This window comes from Gallinula chloropus (genome assembly GCF_964237585.1).
Source record: "Gallinula chloropus genome assembly, chromosome: 1".
Lineage (NCBI taxonomy): Eukaryota > Metazoa > Chordata > Aves > Gruiformes > Rallidae > Gallinula > Gallinula chloropus.
Window position 1 is genome coordinate 74,595,935 of NC_140085.1, and position 17,989 is coordinate 74,613,923.

Sequence of the window (17,989 nt, forward strand, 5' to 3'; positions counted from 1 at the left end):
GGCTCGGCTCCAGCTATTGCTGACAGCATAATTGTGAGGAGCAGATTGAGAGTTAGGCGGGCAAAGCATTTCCCAGCAAACTGCATCTCCTCTGACACTGAGAAAATGGCATAGTGTGTTCAGGGTATAATTAGCCCTGTGCAGGAATTGGACAGAGTGTGTGTATACATATAAATATATAAATATATATATATATATATAAAGTTGCACTATGCCCTCCACTGCCAGGCAGAATTTACCTCAGCTGATGACACTTTTAGTCCACTGTGATATCTATCCTGCTATAGATACCTATGGTACCAGTTTACATCCAGCCACATAGCTTGCTTTTGTCCCCAGGTTCACCAGTCAGATGACAGAAAGATAGAATTTTACCCCCTCCTGGCTCCTTTGTCTACCAGCTCTAACCCTACTTTGGAAGTTTGAGTGCTGTCCAAAAGTATTTCTAAGTGGAACAAAAATAAACATGCTTCTAAATATTTTATGTTCGTACTTTAAGGGAGATTGACACATTTTGAAGAGGAAAGCAGCCTACAACACCTAAATTAAAAATAAATATTTATGTTCACATTTGTTCATCAGCTTTCCAAAATGTAAAAATATGTTTCATGTTGTTTTAAATAATGAAATGTGAAACAAATGAAAGATAAACTTTCTACAAGCTGCAAAGAAATAAGAAGACAAAGGCTTTGTTTATAGCTTAGACTTCAACGGTGCCCTTTGACAACTAATACAAATCTTAATTACAAATGGAATTATACATATAAGTACGGTTCAAAACAAAGGAGTTGGGTTTTTTTTTTTCTTCTCTCTTTGGTTTTCTTTGTGATAGTTTTAATTAGCTGCAACTCTTTGAACAATCATAGTCCTTGACTGCTCCGCAGACACTGATGGAAGTTGTTAACTTCAAATGGCATCTATAGGACTGCAGAAGTCTGGGTTTTCCTCTGAACAGCATGCTCCCCATTGCTAAATTTATTCCTGGATGTATCAGGATTCTGCATACATACCACTTAATTGAGAAGTGAACATTGTCCGATAACATTCCCGTGATTGACATTAGGACACAATAAATTGGATTAATAGGCTGCAGCACCCTACCCACACCGGCAGAACTTTAATGGACTTCTGTAATAAAGTAAGCAGCAACAGGGCAAATGTGTTTTGAAAAATAACCCAGTTGAATAATATGGAAAAAACAGTCATTAGAAATAATGGCCAGCCATACGTAGTATTTTCCTCATGATAATCAGGAACCTTGCCTTCAAAACAAATGGAGGGTGGAAAAGAAAAGTCAATTACCAGTGTGGAAACTGCTGTACATCTGCTGCTGAGGATTCGGATACAGTCCTGGGGAAATGTGTCTTGACCTAGGAAATTTTATTATTATTTTTCTTTCATTCCCTCTGGCAAACTGTTTAAAGAAAGCCCCTACCAGAAAGAGACTAAGAGATCTCTCTTCTGCCCCAGTTAAACAGCCTAATCTGCAGATGGGGGGTCCTGGTCCTGCATCAGGATTCACCCTCGCAGGGGGAAGAGAGAGGAGGGTGCCTCGCACCCGCAGGAGCTCTTAAAGGGATGAGGACACGTGTGACAGAGCACCCTTGCCGTAATCTGGGAGACTGGGGGTTGAGGCATCATGGCCAAATTTAAGTTTATAATAAATGCTGCCATTAAAATACAGTATTTGGGGGAAGAGAAGGGTTCTGCCTGTGACTCACTGCGCTTGGCAGCACACGAGCCTTCATTCATCAGAGCACTGTGCCTGACTCTCCGCTTGCACGTACTCCCGTGGGGTCTGGTGCATGGGCTGTTTGGCAGAGAAGGGCATCTGTTGACTTCTCAAGTTCAGGACATGAAGTCGTGTATGTTTTAAGAACTGGGGAGGAGGGAGGGGTGGAATATTTTTCAGCTCTTCTGCCACTCTGGAAAGCGTGCGTGTTAGTGCAGGATGGTGGGGCCGTGCCTCAGAGAAACACTGTGCAGCACTCTAGTAAGAGTGAATGCTTTTTTTTTTTTTCAAATCACCTCATTTCAATATGCAAAAGTGAATGATTCATAGAATCATGGAATATCCTGAGCTGGAAGGGACACATAAGGATCATCAGGTCCAACTCCTGGCTCCACACAGGGCTGGCCAAGTCAGAGAAAAGGAGTGAGGGCATCGTCCAGACGCTTCTTGAACTCAGCCAAGCTCGGTACTGTGACTACTTCCCTGAGGAAATGTTCCAGTGCCTGACCACCCTCTCAGTAGAGAACCTCTATCTAACATCCAACCTCAATCTCCCCTGTCGCAGTTTCATGCCGTTCCCATGGGATCTACCACTGGTCACCAAAGAGAGGAGATTGGCACCTGCCCCTTTGTTCCCCCTCATCAGGAAGCCATTGTCCGCAATGAGGTCTCCCCTCAGTCTCCTCCAGGCTGAACAAAACAAGGGACTTCAGCCTCTCCTTGTGAGCCTTCCCCTCCAGACCCTTCACCATCCTTGTTGCCTGTTCTTTTTCTCAGATGTTCTCTCTTTTATCACTTCCCACCCTTCAAGTCTTTGAAAAAAACCAAAGATGGCATGTTCTAAACTATTGGTTAAATTTGTTAAACTATCAGTTAAACTATCACATGTTTATTAACTAGCAGTTACATTGCAGTGATGTCTAGAAACTGCATGGTGGAACAGCCCTGGCTGTATAGGAAACCAAAGGGTGAGAGAAGAAGAGAGTGTCTTTTTCAAATTTAATTTGTATGCACTCGGTTTCTCAAGGTCTCCACAAGAGAAATACAGAGAAAAGCAACAAATTGCACTTGGGATAAATTGGCTAAATGTGCACAGGTCCATGAGAAATAAGAATTTTTGAATAGAGTAAAACATACCCCTTTTGTTACTGGTACTAATATCTCTGGATATGACTTGTTTTTTTCAAGTTAGTAATTTTTTTTTTCCGTTTTTAAAGAATAAACATCTATATCTATGAAAATATGTACTAGAAATGATCCTTGTCTCATTTAAAGTGGTACAGTTTGCTCCCTTTAACTGATTACAGCTGATTTCTACCTGCTCAGGTTGTGATCCTTATTTTTAAACCTGGCGAAGTGGGAGTCTCCCTGCCCCTTAACTTCAAGAGTATTGGGATTCTGCTTGCCATTATCTTCTAAAGATTTTCAGGCTTTTGCCACTGTAGATTTCTTCTATTTTTTTTTTTCTTCTTCCTTTCAAAGCAAAGAACCGTGGGATTGCAATTCCAGTGGATTTGGACAGCCAGGTCAACACCTTGTTCATGAAGAGTCACTCTAACATGGTGCAGAGGGCAGCCCTGGGGTGGAGAATGTCAGCCCGCAGTGGACCTCGTTTTAAAGAAGCTCTTGGTGGCCCTGCCTGGGACTACAGGAACATAATAGAAAAACTACAGGTACGAAAATAGGGAATGGCTTGGGCAGCAGCTGCGGCCCTGCACTCGTCTGATACGGGCCAGATGTGGGAACACCAGAGACAGACTCGTTGCATTTTGATTGCTGGATGACAGTGACCTTTGCTCTTCTAGGTGGGGGGGCAGCAGGGATTTCTGCTCTTCTCTGGTGTCTGTTCAAAGTGAAGACAACGCGCAGGGCCTTTTGATCCACCGTCTGAATTCGGCGCCTACCGAATTCAGTAGAGAGGATTAGGAAATACGTTCTTTGCCCCAAAGTGGTTTGCAGAGAGGAATCTCCTTTCTGCCTTTCCATGGATATGTGTCCGGTTCTGGCAGGGGAGGAGGTACTGGGGTTTTAGGAGCCATCACATCAGATCTGTGTCACTGGAGTATATCTGTAAGGTGGAGATTACCTTGTGCATTGTAGTAGTTAAATGATGGCAGGAGTTTATGAACTAAGGAAGCAGCAGGACCCAGAAAACTGGAGGAGCCCTAAACACCTTGGAGGCAATGCCTTGGGTGATTTTTCCAGCACAACATCTTCTTGACTGTTGCTGAGTGTTTAGTGGGCATTGCTGCAGAGGAGAAATTTGAGAGACAACAGCAAGCTAGAGAGTAATGGGCTCCTTACTCCCCCTTGAGGAGTGGCATGAAGAGAGGCCTGAGGTTGCTCTACTGTCACATGGACTTTGCTGCTGTCACAAGCCGAACAGCCCATCGCACAGTATTGTGCAACTCCACGGCAATGTTCCTCTAGTTTCCTTGGCCAGAGTTAGGAATGACATTCTTCTTCTTTTTCCCTAGGATGTAGTGTCCTCCTTGGAGCAGCAGTTCACTCCCATGATGCAAGCGGAATTCTCGGTGCTGGTTGATGTGCTGCACAGCCCAGAACTTCTCTTCCCTGAGGGGAGCGATGCCAGGATAAGATGCGGCGCTTTCATGTCCAAGTAAGTGGCGTAAGGAGGCCTGTTTGCTTCTGTGGAAAAGGTGGCAGGGAATTAGAATTTTCAACAGCACTTACCTCTGATTTTCAACAGCAACTTAACCACGTAGGTGTCTGAGTTCGTACTGAAAGCTTAAACTGAGGGTATTTGCTGCATATTTGATGTTTTTCAGCAGCTTAGGAGTCTGGAGAGGAGGGGAGAGAGGGGTGTCTTGCCTTGCCTGCCTAGAAATTGGATGTTAGTAGCATGCTAAAATGGTGATGGGCTCGTCCTGCTTCCGTTTTCTTAGTGAGCTACTTTTCCTATTACATTTCTCCAAATCTACAGCAGAAATGTAGATTTTCCATGGTAGAATTTTCAGGAATTTGTAGTGAGGCAGCGTGGGGTGCTCAGGGCCAGATTGATTTTTTTTTTTTTTTTTGTAAAGCAAATAAATCTTTTGATTTTTCTTTTCAAATGCCATCAGCTCTTTTAAAAATACATTTCACTGGCACCCCTACCTGGTCTTGAATTGTTAGATGTTTTATTTGCAGTCTGTGCATTGGAATAGAGCCTTGCAATTTTTTTTATTAGTCCTCAAGTGAGATACCCTCGCTGCCCTTGAGAAACTATAATTTAAACAGAGGTAACTTGGGGGAAATGAAGGCATTTGGCAGCTCTCCTGATTTCTTGGCTTTCTGCATATTCTGCAGAAGTAGTGTTATAATAATATGCTTCCTATGTTTGGGAAAAGTAAGTTAAATTTTGAGCTTATCCCATCCCCTCTGTCCAAACTCCTTTCGAAAGTCATACCGAGTCAAGGGCTGCTGGCTGTGGCCATTTAGTGCAATAAACAGCTTTCTGGTTTATATAATTAACTTCCATGGCAAAGGAGTGCTTTGCAGGGCTACACAGGAATCCCAAGGTAGAGATGTAACTCTTCAAAAATATTGTTAGCACTGCAGGCCCAAGAGCTGCCTTGTTTTGGACTCAGAGTTCATGGAACTGGTGAGTCATGAAATCGGGAAAGTCCTGCACGGTGTCTCCCCTGAGCCCAGGGTGGCATTAATGCACAAACTTAGCAGTGATCTAAATACAGCTGGTTCTGCTGGGTTACAGAGCGCTGGTCTAGAGGATGCAGCCTCATCCCTCCCAACCCCGTTTTTTGGTGCCTGTTTGGCATTCAGGATCGTTAATGGTGCCATCTTTCAGTGCACGTTGGTGGCCACAGTCCCTTTGCTGTATGCTGATCCTCGGCCATAATCTGACATTGTTCTGTCCATTGTAACCCAGCACTGGTACTGATGGGGAAAAACCCAGCCCTGTCCAAGGCCTTCAGATCTCCTCCTCCCTTCTATTTTCATACACCTTCTTCCAGGTGAACCAGTACAAGGACTTGTGCTGTGCAGAGGAAGAAGAGCTGCTTCTGCCTTAAGCTGACTGGAACCCAAACTCCTGTCACAGTCGTAGCTGGAGTCAGACGTGTTCTTTGTTTCCTGACTTAGAACAGTTTGGTAAAGTTCTTGTGTGAACGTAAAAAGCCTTTATGTTTCAACTGAGTATCTACATTTCTGCACACCTTCCACACAAGGTGTCTGGGGATCCTTTTGGCTGGATGCCATTTGCTAAGTCTATACTGAATGTAACCATCAGCAAAGCTGGAAGGTGTAAAGGTTGTAGCTTTTAGGGTTTGCAAGGTGGTGAATATCAGTTACCTTTAAATAAAGGTTAAAATAGACATGTGGTTACCTTTAAATAAAGGAAGGATGAAATCTTAATCCAGAAGCACTTGTACAAACTGGATGCAGAATTGTGCCTTCTCTATGGGCAGGAACGTAAGCAAATCAACACAAAAAACCCTCTCAACAGGTTGGAAAGTCCCATTTCCTTTTTAATGATGATTTCTCTTGTCTACTTTTATTTTCCTTCCTTGAGGGAAAAATATAGTGACAGGTAATTTTTGCATAAAGAAATTGTTGTATGGCTTAGCAACAACGTGCAATGCTCTTTTAAGGTTTAATATTTTGCTTTAAGGTTGATTAATCACACAAAGAAGCTAATGGAGAAGGAAGAAAAGCTCTGCATTAAAATTCTTCAGACGTTGCGAGAGATGCTTGACAAGAAAACTAACTTTGCGGAAGAGGTACTGCTACCCTTTTAGTATTAAATATAGAACTAATAGCATGGTATTAAAATGTTGGCTCTAGGACAGTAACAGAATCTGACATGGTTTCAATTTTCTACGTCTTTTAAAGATAATGTGGTGTCTTAGGAACAATGTGGTAAGGCAGAAAAGTAAGGGTGGAACAAAAGAAACCGTCTGCCTTACATAGATAGTTTTGTCTCAGGGACTTGACAAGAGTCAAGGCAAGGAAGATGAAATGAATTAGCAGTAGCAAGTATTGCTGCATATGGTTGTCATATACTGGATATCCTGTACTTGTGGAGACCGGTCGTCTTACGTCGCATCTGACTTTATTATAAAATCAATCGGAAATACAGGGATTTTTAATTGCAGGAGAAGAGTTTTTCCCTGCTGCCTGTGGTGCCAGACTTTGGTACTCCATACACTTCTTAGTGCTCGTAAATGTGTGACAGGAATATGTACTGTTTAAGCAGAGCTGCTGGTTTCAGGGACAAGTGACAGAATCTTTACTCTGTAAATGTCTAATTAATCCTTATGTTCCTCTCGATCCCCTTACTGCCTTGTTTTCTCTTGCAACACCAAATTTTTCAAATACCTTTTCCATCTTGCCTGTCCCTTTGGGTATCAGTGGCTGGATTCAGATTTACATGTCTGCTGTCCCTTCTTTTTTAGCCTGATCCTTGAGTGGTTTCCCCGTGCCTGTATTTCTGAGTATTCCCCAAATTCTTTCAGTATTATTCACTCTTAAAAATGAACCACAGAGCTATTATCTAATCTTTCAGTGCCGTCATTTTCATTTGTTCACAGCTGACATGTTTAGTCAAATGTGTTCAGTTTACCTTGAGAAAAGATATTGATTACAGCTCAGTGTTAGTGTTTCAGTGTCTCAGGCTTTTACGCCCAGGTATTTTCAGATGTCTAAGTAACAGCACTTATTCATATTATTGTACCTGGCAAAATTAGGCTCCTTTCAGGTATACTAGCTTTGAGGTCCAATCCTAACTCCAGTCTATCCATAAGAAAAACAAAGACCGTGCTGGTTAAGATGCCCCCATGCCTATTTCTGTGAGTTTGAGATTTTGTTTTTCAAGTTAAATGTTTTGGTGCCATCACGTGAGATGATAAAGTAACCAGCACACTGTTTGCTCTTTCATGACAGATGAGCCATATATTAGAAGTGGGGAATATTCACAGTGTCTTTGTTTTGAATGTATATTGTTTGCTTTGATATACGGGCATGGGAACATATTGACCAGGCTTCTAAGCAACCTGCTAGACAGGATAAAAAATAAAACAAAATAAAAAAATCTCGAGGCAGAAGAGTGAAATGAAGGCAAAGGCAGCAATAGCAAAACATCAGCTTTGCTCTGTGCAAAAACCAGTGGTACATGCAGAGAAAACCAACCTCCTCTTCACCGCCTGCTCAAAGATAAACAGGGCTAGGCCGGGACAGGCGTGTTCTTTTAATGTCATAACAAGAGTCTCACAGGTGAAGCAGACATTATTATTCTTAATTATTATTCATACTCAGAGCTTTCTGGGTCCATGATGCCACTGTATCACAGGGAAAAACTAATTTGCTTTTGTAACCGCGTTGCTGTGGCCAGCTTCGCCAAGCCTCTCCAGGACCAGCATGGACCCACCAAAAGTTATCGTCATCGCAGGGACTACGAGGGAAGTTAAAAACCCAAATGAACATAAAAAGACGGTGCTTTAATGTATGGCTTAAAACAAGCCAGTAAAATATTTGCCTGTTTTAATTGCTCTTTGGACCCTGCTGTGGATGCTGGTACAGCGACACTGGGCGAAGCCACCAGAGGGAGTGTGCTCCGCTGGTATGGAGGGTCTCTTCACCTAGCCAGCCCAGCCTCTGCTTCTCAGGACTGGATGTGGGAGGTGTATGTGCCTATGCCCAGAGCCCTTGTGTGATCTCCACCATCTCGGTAGGGCATGGTGGGTGGAAGGTCTCTCTGGGGAAGAGAATTTCTTCCTCGTGCTTCCTCTCAAGTCCCATAGATTTTACATGGAGGAACATAATGCATCAGTGCGAAGAAATAAATGAGTAAACAAGTTCATATGGTTTGCAGGTGCTTCGCTGGCTTGCTGCTCTTGTGAGTCAATGTTCATGGTATGGGCTTCAGAACTGTAAAACCAGCACAGTGAACAACAGCCTCTTGTGCATGTTCCCAACTTCTATTGAACTGTGATCTTACTGCCTGCAAAGTTGCTCAACCAGGTTAGGCAGATGCTAAAAAGAAAAATATAGTTCTAAATACACAATGGTGATGTCAGAACAAAACTACAGAGGGACACGTGACATTTTGACAGGAAGCCTGAGCTTATCAGTCACACATCATAACGGATTATGTGTGATGAATTTGAAAGAAATGGTAAATGCCCAGTTTGTGCAGACTTTTTCTCAGTGAGAAGCAAAGAAGAAACCATGACATTAAATTCCTTGCTCTCTCTTTCTCTTCCCTTTACCTCCCACGGATGAGTTTCAGGTCTAGGAACCTAGCCTAGGAGAGTCTTTTCTCTGTCATTTAACCCCCAGAAGGTAGCCTGCTTCACTGAAGGAACAAGAGGAAAGGGTAGCTGGACGTGTTTATTTCACTCTTTGCACGCCTGTTCCCTGTAACTGCTGTGCGCTGCTGCGCTCCCGGTGCTGGAGTGTTTCAGGGCTGCTCGTGCTCTCCCGGCTCCATCCGCGGTCGCCCCTGCAGCCAGCCTCTGAGGCAGTGCTCGCGCGCGTGTTGTTTTGCTTAGTGCTGCAACATCTAATCGTGTTGGGAATCAAAGTTTAATTTCAGAAGTTTGATTTAAGGTATATAAATGACACATAAAACCTCTCGGTCATTGATTGGCTTTCATAAGTAATTGTGGGTGATTATTGCCATCTCCCGGGAGTTCTACGTTAAGTCCTAGTCCTATTTGTATTGATTAGGTAACTAGCTGGAATGAAACTTGATCTACATCCCCTCTCTTACAGCAGGCTCTTCCAGAACAGCGTCAGAGCACTTGGGCAAGGCAGTGTGGGGAGGCAGTCAACACCGCCGCTGTTCAGACAGTTACTGTGGTATTGACAAACACCTACTTTAGACTCTGCGGGAGGAGACAGACAGAAGGGGACTGTGTTTGGACTAGATCTGCCCCACCTATGTTTCTTTTGTTGTTGTTGTTGTTGTTGTTGCTGGCCATTTTTATACCCATTTTACAAAACCAGAAGGATCTCGGTCTAGAAATTTGGAACTTTTTTGTCTCTTCACCGTCATGTTTGATTTCAGTTTAAATTCTGTGTAAACTCTGCCCCCAGACCTTCTTACAGGTCTCAGTTTGAATCTCAGTAACGTTTCCAAAAGCGCCAGGAACACGTAGAGCGCTGCTGCATGTTCGCTTTGCTAATGGCTGGCGCAGTTTAAAGTCTTAGCGTTGTCCTGCTGCCCAGCTGAAAGCGACTGTCCCTACAACCGAGCTGGTGGGCCAGGAGTGATGAGTCCTCCAAGCTGCCTCAAAGAGGGCTCAGGAACTTAATTTAAACCTTCCTTCAGTGAATTGGATGAAGTTGTTGAACTCTTAACCAAAGTGTGTTCGCATGGCAACTTCTTAACGCACTCCAGCTGCTGGCATGTCAGTGCCTTTGGGCATGGATAACCTTCTGATTTCCCAACCATTGTTAAATGAGGTCTGTATCTCTAGGGGAGAAACAACCACCCTCTCTGACAATGCGCGCAGATGACGTGTTGCATGTAACGGCGTTGGCTGATCACTGGATGATGATGATTACAGAATGTGGCAGAATCCAAAGCTGGTAGCTCCTACGGGCAATGGTCTTGTAAATAGATTGAACCCTTCAGTAAGTTTTACTTGTGCTGCAGAACACAGACACTATGCTTTTTTTTCCCTACTTTAGGTGTCGAACTACAATATAAATAATTGAAAACTGCATTTTTAAGTGTCAGTAGAACAAAGACTGTGTAAGCTGCTTAATTGTCAGAAATAAGTACTTGTGCTCTTTGCCTTTTTTGGAAAAAAACTCATGAAAACTGTTGCCTTGCTCTTCTATGTTTGCCCTAGCTTCAGGATTGAAAATCATAGAAGCAGCTTTGTAGCCTTTCCTTCTGCAGCATTTGTGTTTCTGCATTCCACTTTAGATATGAAATGTAAGCTATTCTTTTCTCTCTTTGTTTTCAGCAACAGCACCAACTATGTGTTAAAAACAGTTCAGCTTTGGTGTGTATTTTAAATACATTTTATTCCTGTAAGATGTAGTCCCTGATACAGGCACTATTGGCTCTTGGTCATTTTGTGCCAGGAGACCTCAGTCTTTTCATGTGGAGCTGTTGACAAAACTCCAAAGAGTTTGTCAAGCACAGTGGTCCCAGTTCATGAATGTATTGATCTACCAGTCAGGCTGAAACCAGTGGGAGCTAGAGGTCTTTTTCTGAGGGGAAAAAAATGGTCTCAATGTGCCTTAGAAGCCAGGAGACGTTGCTGGGAGCAACTACAAGTGTCCCAGTGGTGCATCTCTTTGAATCAAAGACATTCTCAACTCAAACTGCATTCTGTTCTATAGCCTCATCTTATCAAGAGAGTTTTACTTATTTGCCTCTGCAAATTAGGAAAATTCGGATAAATAGCATGTCTAGGTAAATATAAAAGGGGAAAAAAGGGAATAATTCTGAACATGTGGGGCTTGCTGAATGTAGTATACCTTAAAAGGACACTTATTTTAAGTAGGAGGAAGAACAGGATCCAAAATTCATTATTTGTGTTACTACTCCCGTTTTGGATTAGTGGCACTGCAGGCATTCTGAAGAATTACAGTTAATTATTCACCATTTCTGCTGTCTGTTTTATTCGTGCTGATGTATAAAAATGCCTGTGCACTAGCCTGGTTTTTTTTGCAGTTGTCAATAGGCCGTGCTCCTCGCTGAGCTCGGTGTGGCTGTAAGGTAATTGGGGGTTAGGAATCCTATCGGAGAACATTTAAGCTCAGTGCTGCTTATATTGAATTAAACAAAAAAAATCACTTGCAGATTTCAGTTGGTAAAAGATATTTTTGCAGTATCCTGCATTAAAAACTCTCATGGTAAGAAAACAGTCAGAATCTGGGGGGGACTGGAAGTGCAGGGCGGAAGAATGTTTGGTTACCTCTAGCAGAGCCAGTCTGGGTGCCGTGCCCAGCACATAATTTGGGTACAGTCAGGAAGCTGCTGTTGTGGCTTCGTCGTGACAGTTAAGTGATGAAGTACGGCACAGAATTCAAACACAACTGGGCCAGCCCCCTCCACCTGTGCGATGGTTTAACATGACAGAGGTCGTGGTGGTGGTCTGCTGCTCCAGAGCCTGCACTGACTCGTTGGAGAGGAGGATTTGAGCTTTGCTGTTGCTGTGAATCCTCTGAGCCAGTAATTGCAGCGGCAGGAGCATCGGAGCTTTCAGATATGCAAGACTAAACACTAAACGTGGTCAGACCCTTAAAAGTGTGGTAATTTCTCATTATACCCGTACAATGACATTCTACAAGCCAAAGAAATAAAAACCTACAGAGAAACAAACCAACACGGCTTCACTTTCCCCCCACCCCTTCGAGGCTTCAAGCTGGAATAATTAGGCAGAGAGGTACCACAAGGCCTATGATAACCACTGCTGTTTGTACTAGCCCAGCAGTGTTCGCCACAGTGCTTCGAGCCTCAGGCCATCGGCCAGTGCGGCCTGTTGTTCGTGCCACATGTTTCTGGAGCTTTCACCCCTGGTATCCACTAGACTGTTCTGAAGTAGCATCCCTCATCTTTGTGGTATCCCTCCCGTAACGTGCATCGCTCTGGACTAAAGGAGGAGAGTGCTGTACAATGTGGTGGACATCCCCCAGATATTGTGCCGGCTTTTCAATCATGTACACTTACAGAGAGATTTGGTTTGCTTCTAGTGCAAAAACCTCTAAGTGCAGCTTCTCAGTATCACAGAATCACTGGGTTGGAAAAGACCTTTGAGATCATCGAGTCCAACCATACCTGTACATTATCAAACCAGATCTCTAAGCACCTCATCTGCCTGTCTTTTAAATGCCTCCAGGGATGGTGACTCAGCCACCTCCCTGGGCAGCCTGTTCCAATGTCTGATAACCCTTTCGGTGAAGAATTTTTTCCTAATGTCTGATCTGAACCTGCCTTTGTGCAGCTGAAAAGCACAATTTCTTTTTAAGGGCAGAGTAATTTTTCTCAGTAAGTAGCAGGTCCCACATATTTAATCCAGACTTGGACAGTCGCCTGCTTGCGTTTGGAAGCCTGTTCAAAGCCACTTTACTTGGACCAGGCACAAGGTCCTACTGGTGGTCTGTGTCAAGGATAGTTTCAGGCAGAGCGCATTTCTCTTGTTGACCTGGACAAGAACTTTTGACAGAAAGTCTCATTTATTAAGGACAGATAGGAGACAGCACTTCTGACCTCTTAGGACATGTAATGTCCTGATCTAATGAAAGACAAGAGCGCTAAGAGCTGCTGCAGTGGGAGTGAAACACACACCCAAACGCTTGGTGGGACTGAGAGCATTCGTGGCTTTGCCCTTTCTTTCCTACAGGTAATTGTTACTGGCGACCATGATCCACATATATTATCTCCAGAGGCTTTGCTACCTTTAGCTCAGCTGAAAGACGAGTGAGCAGTGGTGTTGCTACTCACTAGTACTTACTCCTCTTTGTTTCAAAACCTTGATTATTGTTTGTTTGTTCTCCCAGTTGTAAACAAATCTAGCGGCAGGCTGAAAAAACACATGGTTGTAAACACATTTCTTCCTAAAGACTGCAGCCTCTCAGCAGTGCATATTTATCAAAATTGCAGAATATGATATGTTGTTAGCCAGATTTGTTTCAGAAATCTTAAGCCCCGAATCCTGATTGATAAATTGGTTTAGAGCTTGTATCATCTGCCTTTCTCACATGTAATATCATTGCTCTAAAGGAACATTTGATACTGTAAAATGTTTGGGGCTTTTTTCCTGTTGATACTGATTTAGACAGCATTGACCAAAACAATAACAAACTGGAGTAGCTTGTTCCTTGCTCTAAACTTCAAATGTCTGATTTCTGCTCTGGAAATTCCCCTTTACATAGTGTATGTGACATAAGGATGCTCCTTAGTTTCCCCTTTTTTCATATCATTTTCTACGGATCTGATCTTAAGAGCAGTGAACCAGCAAGAAGATCATAACTGCCTGCAAACAGTTTGTCATCCTTCACAATATTAATATTATTTTTAGTTAAAAACAAATGGAAAGGTGTGCAAGGGAAGAGGGCTGTTTAACAAATGAAACCTTCACAGCTCTGAATATGATTCATCTCACTCAGGTACAAAATTCATGGACGTAATCAGGATCTTTCATGTGAACAGCAACAGTTGGATTTTATTATTGTTGTTTTGAATACAGGTGGGATGGATTTCACTAAAAAAGCCTTCAGTTCATCTAGAAGTTACATTCCATGCTCACTATAGCTACGTGAATGAAACTCTACATCACGAAGGCATCAAGATCAAGGTTTTCTTTCTGTCTGGTTTTAGTTACTTATTTGAAATCATGCATAAAGCAGCCAAGACTTTAAGGAATTTAGTAATAGGTTCTAGCAGATACTAGATTGGCAAGGGGTATGTAAGTGGCCAAAGGTGTGTTGTAGGTTAATGTGTAAAATGAGTCAGCAGTTTTATCGAATGGCTCATCTCTCCAGGTGGGTGGAGTTTGGTGTGAGGACAGATTCACATGTATGAGTATTTATTTTAGATGATTTATTCCTATTCCATCTTTTTTTTTCCTTTTTAATGAGTAGCATATTACCTTCATGGTGGAGTCATATTGGAAGATAAATATTTGAATGTGTGTTTGGTGTCCTACCGTATTGTTTGGCTTGTAACGGGATGTTCTTGCTCAGCATACAAAGTGTCTGATACGCGGTAGCGCTCTCAGAGTTCCTTAACACGAGACAAAAAAACATCATTCCTGTGACCACCCTAATTTTAGTGACTGGCACTTGTTTAAAGTACCCAGCTGATATCCCAAGAGGCCCACGTCTACACCTATTCACTGAGCAGGAGCAATTCACGTGGGCAGGGTACGAAAATCCCTCTTGTACCTGTCTCTGTGCAGGGAGGAGCCATGCGGAGGTGAGGAGTTCAGAAGAATGTTTGAGTGACAAGTTGCAGGCATCCTGAAGTTTGGGATAGTTGCAGGGTTTTTTTTGGGGGGGAGTCAGGAGATAAAACCACATAAGCTTTTTCCCTGACCATGAGACTGGGGGATGTTTCTCTCCACGCGCTCCCCGCTCCCATTTATTAGCTGCCATACAGAAAAGTCATCATTTCTGAGCAGTTTCTCTGTCACCGCCGGGTAACGTTTGAGGAGTGCTGCAGTATTGCAGAGACCACTGTGTGGCAACTGTGGACTTTTCAGAAATGTCTGCTGTCTGTGGGAGCAGGTCAGCTGCTGCCGCCGCTTCTGCATGGCTCAATTCCCACAGCAGCCAAATGTCTGCAGTCGTGGTGGGGGCGAGAGAAAATGTCTCCTTTGGTTCTGAGTTTCCTTGGAAAGGGGAAAAGGCTTCTTTTGTTTGCTGGGGTTGGTTTGGGGTTGTTTTTGTTGTTGTTGTTGACTGTCACAAATTTTCTGTTGCTTTATTTAATATGTTTGAGCAACAGCCCTGTTTGTACTTTGCAGTCGCACCAGAGATAGCAGTGAGCAGAATTCAATGCATTGTATTAAGGATGGCCAATGAATATTTATGATAGACCTAGGGAGCCAGTAATAAAAATGAAATCGGCATGATGCCACTAGATCCAAATCTTTGATCTCTGTTTTAAGAGAAAATACAATAAAGCAGGGGATAATGGACTCATTATAATGGAATGGTTAGTTACGGTTAGTTAGGGCAGCGTGAATCGGTGGCATTACATAAACCACTCTAGTCCAAGATTTACGATTCAGAAATGTGTTTCAGGAACCGAGTTCCTACAGAAAACCTCAGTTTATGAGTAGGTTGGGGGTTTTGTTTTGTTGTTGTTCAGTCAGTCCAAACACAAGGAATTAAAGATGCGTCTCTCTCAGATATTGGGATGGGCTATGCTCTTGCCGTACTAGGGGAAGCAAACGTGGTTCAGAACCAGCAAGGCCCTTCCACTCCACCTCTTTCTATGCTTCTGCTCCTCATCTATGACCCTCTGAGCAGGTAGGGGAGGCTCAAGCGTTGCAGGGAAATGGAGATTAGACTCTGCTCCCCAACCAGCCTGCCTTGCTGGATACCAGATGTGAGGGAACATTTGGGGTCATCAGCTGAGAGGGAAAGGCTCCCAGTTTGGCATCACCCGGGAAGATGCCAGACTAGAGACATATGCCCTAGCTGGAGCCACATACCTCTGCCAGGAGCTGGGAGAAACCACTGCAATGTGCTGAAACAGCTTTGGGGAAGGCTGAAGAAGGAGTCAGTATTTGACAGGGACAGGGAGCGAGAGCGAGTGAGCGATTCTTCTTTTTAATGGTTCCAATTACTTGCTTAACACCCCTGCCACACTAAGCAAGACGCAGAGGAGGGTTGATTCTAGGCCACAGATGAAAGCTGATCTTGAAGTGTCTGTCTAGCCAGACATGAGGAGGAAATGGAAACTTGATGGTTTTTGATTTGTTTCATGCTGATGTAATTTCTAAGGGACTTCATCACTAATGACATCTGGCAAGGGATTAGTCCGTAATGTGGTCCAACTCTCCCCTCTCCCCTTTTGAAGAAAAGGAAAGTATATGCTATATTGAACTTTGGAAAACAGCTATTAAGCAACCACAGGAACTGCTTCTGATAGGATTTGTGTGTGTGTGTGTGATGAGGATTCTACCCAGCATGTTTGGCCTTGGAGGAGCGCCTGGATGGTATTGCCAGCTGGAATTGTCAGAGCCGCTTTGTCTTCTGTCCCAGGAAAACAGAAGCCTGGCGGGCAGTCACTCTTGCTCTTATTTCATATCCCTGCTTAGTCAAGAGTTGCCAACCCCAAGCACTGAAAACCCTGAGTCAGGCCACAAACAAATCACGAGATTTGGCTTGGAAAATCATGAGATTATTTAGGATTTCTTTGAGCCTTTAGAGTGTCTGTTCTTCCAATTTTCTTCAACAAATCCCGGACCTTGAAATACACTTTCTTGAATTATGCATGCGTTTGTTTACTTAAATGCAAGCCAGGTTACCTGACCTCTGGAGTTTGTGGGGGGAAAAGACCAGAATATCTAAATGACGTGCGCTGACCAGGCTACTCAATGAGTGGCCTGTTCTGGAGTTAGTAATTGCCCTGAGGACTATGAGATTAATTATCTCAGAGTCACTTTGACCCCTCGGCTTTTTGCAGAGAGCTTTTTTTTTTGTTGGGCAGAGCCTGAAGGTGTTCTTTCACTTGATGGCAATGAACGCTTTGTGCAGGTTGTGCCTTGTTTACCTTGCAGCAGCTTTTCATGGGCAGCACATGGCACCTTGCCAGCGAGGCCCCTTTGATCCATTTTCTTCCTGATGCAGTTTCACCATGGCTCGGGTCTTGCCCGGAGCGGAGCGCACATGTGTGGATGCTTCCCGCTGTACGCAGTCACGAGCCTAACGTGCTGATGCGGCGTGGATGTCAGCAAGAGGCTGTGCTGGCACTGAGCGGTGACACAGTGGAATGTGCTCTGAAGGTTTGGACTAGTGTTGGTAACTCCAGATGCAGAGCTGTCACTTGGGGTTGGGCAGAGCACCTTATCACACTGAAAATTACTCTTGGCAGAGTTGTCCAAAACATTTTGTCCCCAAGTACTGAGCAGTTATGCTAGCAATGTCTCTTTATATGCCTTTTTCCTGCAAGCTTCTTAAAGCCCCCCTTTTTTTTTAGACTACCTTTCTCCTCTTTCTTGCAGAAAATCGTATTTTTTGACTCCTTAAGTTGTAAACAGTAGTAGCATCCGTGTCCCATTAGCCCCACATCCAGGAGTGCTGGATGCCAGTCCACCAGTCTGAGCTGCCAAAGGAATTTAGGTAACCTTGACTCTCAGGTCTTTCAGTATGAAAACTTCTTACCGACTCCAGGGGAACAAGCAGCTGTGCTTGACCCAGGTGTTTTCTCAGCTATGACCAGCTAGAGGTTCTCAGTGTGTGGGTTCCCCCCCAGGATGCTCTACTGTGTGTAGTTTAGCCCTTTAGGAAATCAAGGTCTTCTAAATATACGAATATTTGACTGTGGCTCTCTATAAAAATGTAAATCTTTGCATTTAAACAAATGCTGGAAGCCCTGCACGTTGTTGGGAAGTTCTTCCTCTTTTACTAGTCAGAGGAGGGTTTTTTTTCCAAAGGGCTAGAAATGTTGCTGTGGATTAGGGTGTAGAGCCTGACCTCCCTTGATTTTGCAAAGAGGCCCATGTTAAGTAGGTTGCTTTTGTGAGACAAGAGGAAATAACATCGGTAATTCACTGCTGGCAATAGAGTGGGTGATGGTCAGTAAATTTACCCTGGATGGCACAGAGG

General features: G+C 43.6%; 1 protein-coding gene across 3 annotated transcripts in view; it reads left to right on the forward strand.

Annotated features, from left to right (window-relative positions):
- Positions 1-17,989, forward strand: part of ITPR2 (inositol 1,4,5-trisphosphate receptor type 2) — a gene marked incomplete at its 5' end in the record, with an annotated part of 263,069 nt that overhangs the window by 139,833 nt on the left and 105,247 nt on the right. For all 3 annotated transcript variants that reach the window (XM_084279428.1, XM_084279429.1, XM_084279430.1), the window contains 3 exons: positions 3,215-3,405; positions 4,210-4,352; positions 6,363-6,471. In XM_084279428.1, coding sequence (XP_084135554.1) covers positions 3,215-3,405; positions 4,210-4,352; positions 6,363-6,471 — 443 coding nt within the window. The remainder of the gene's footprint in view (positions 1-3,214; positions 3,406-4,209; positions 4,353-6,362; positions 6,472-17,989) is intronic.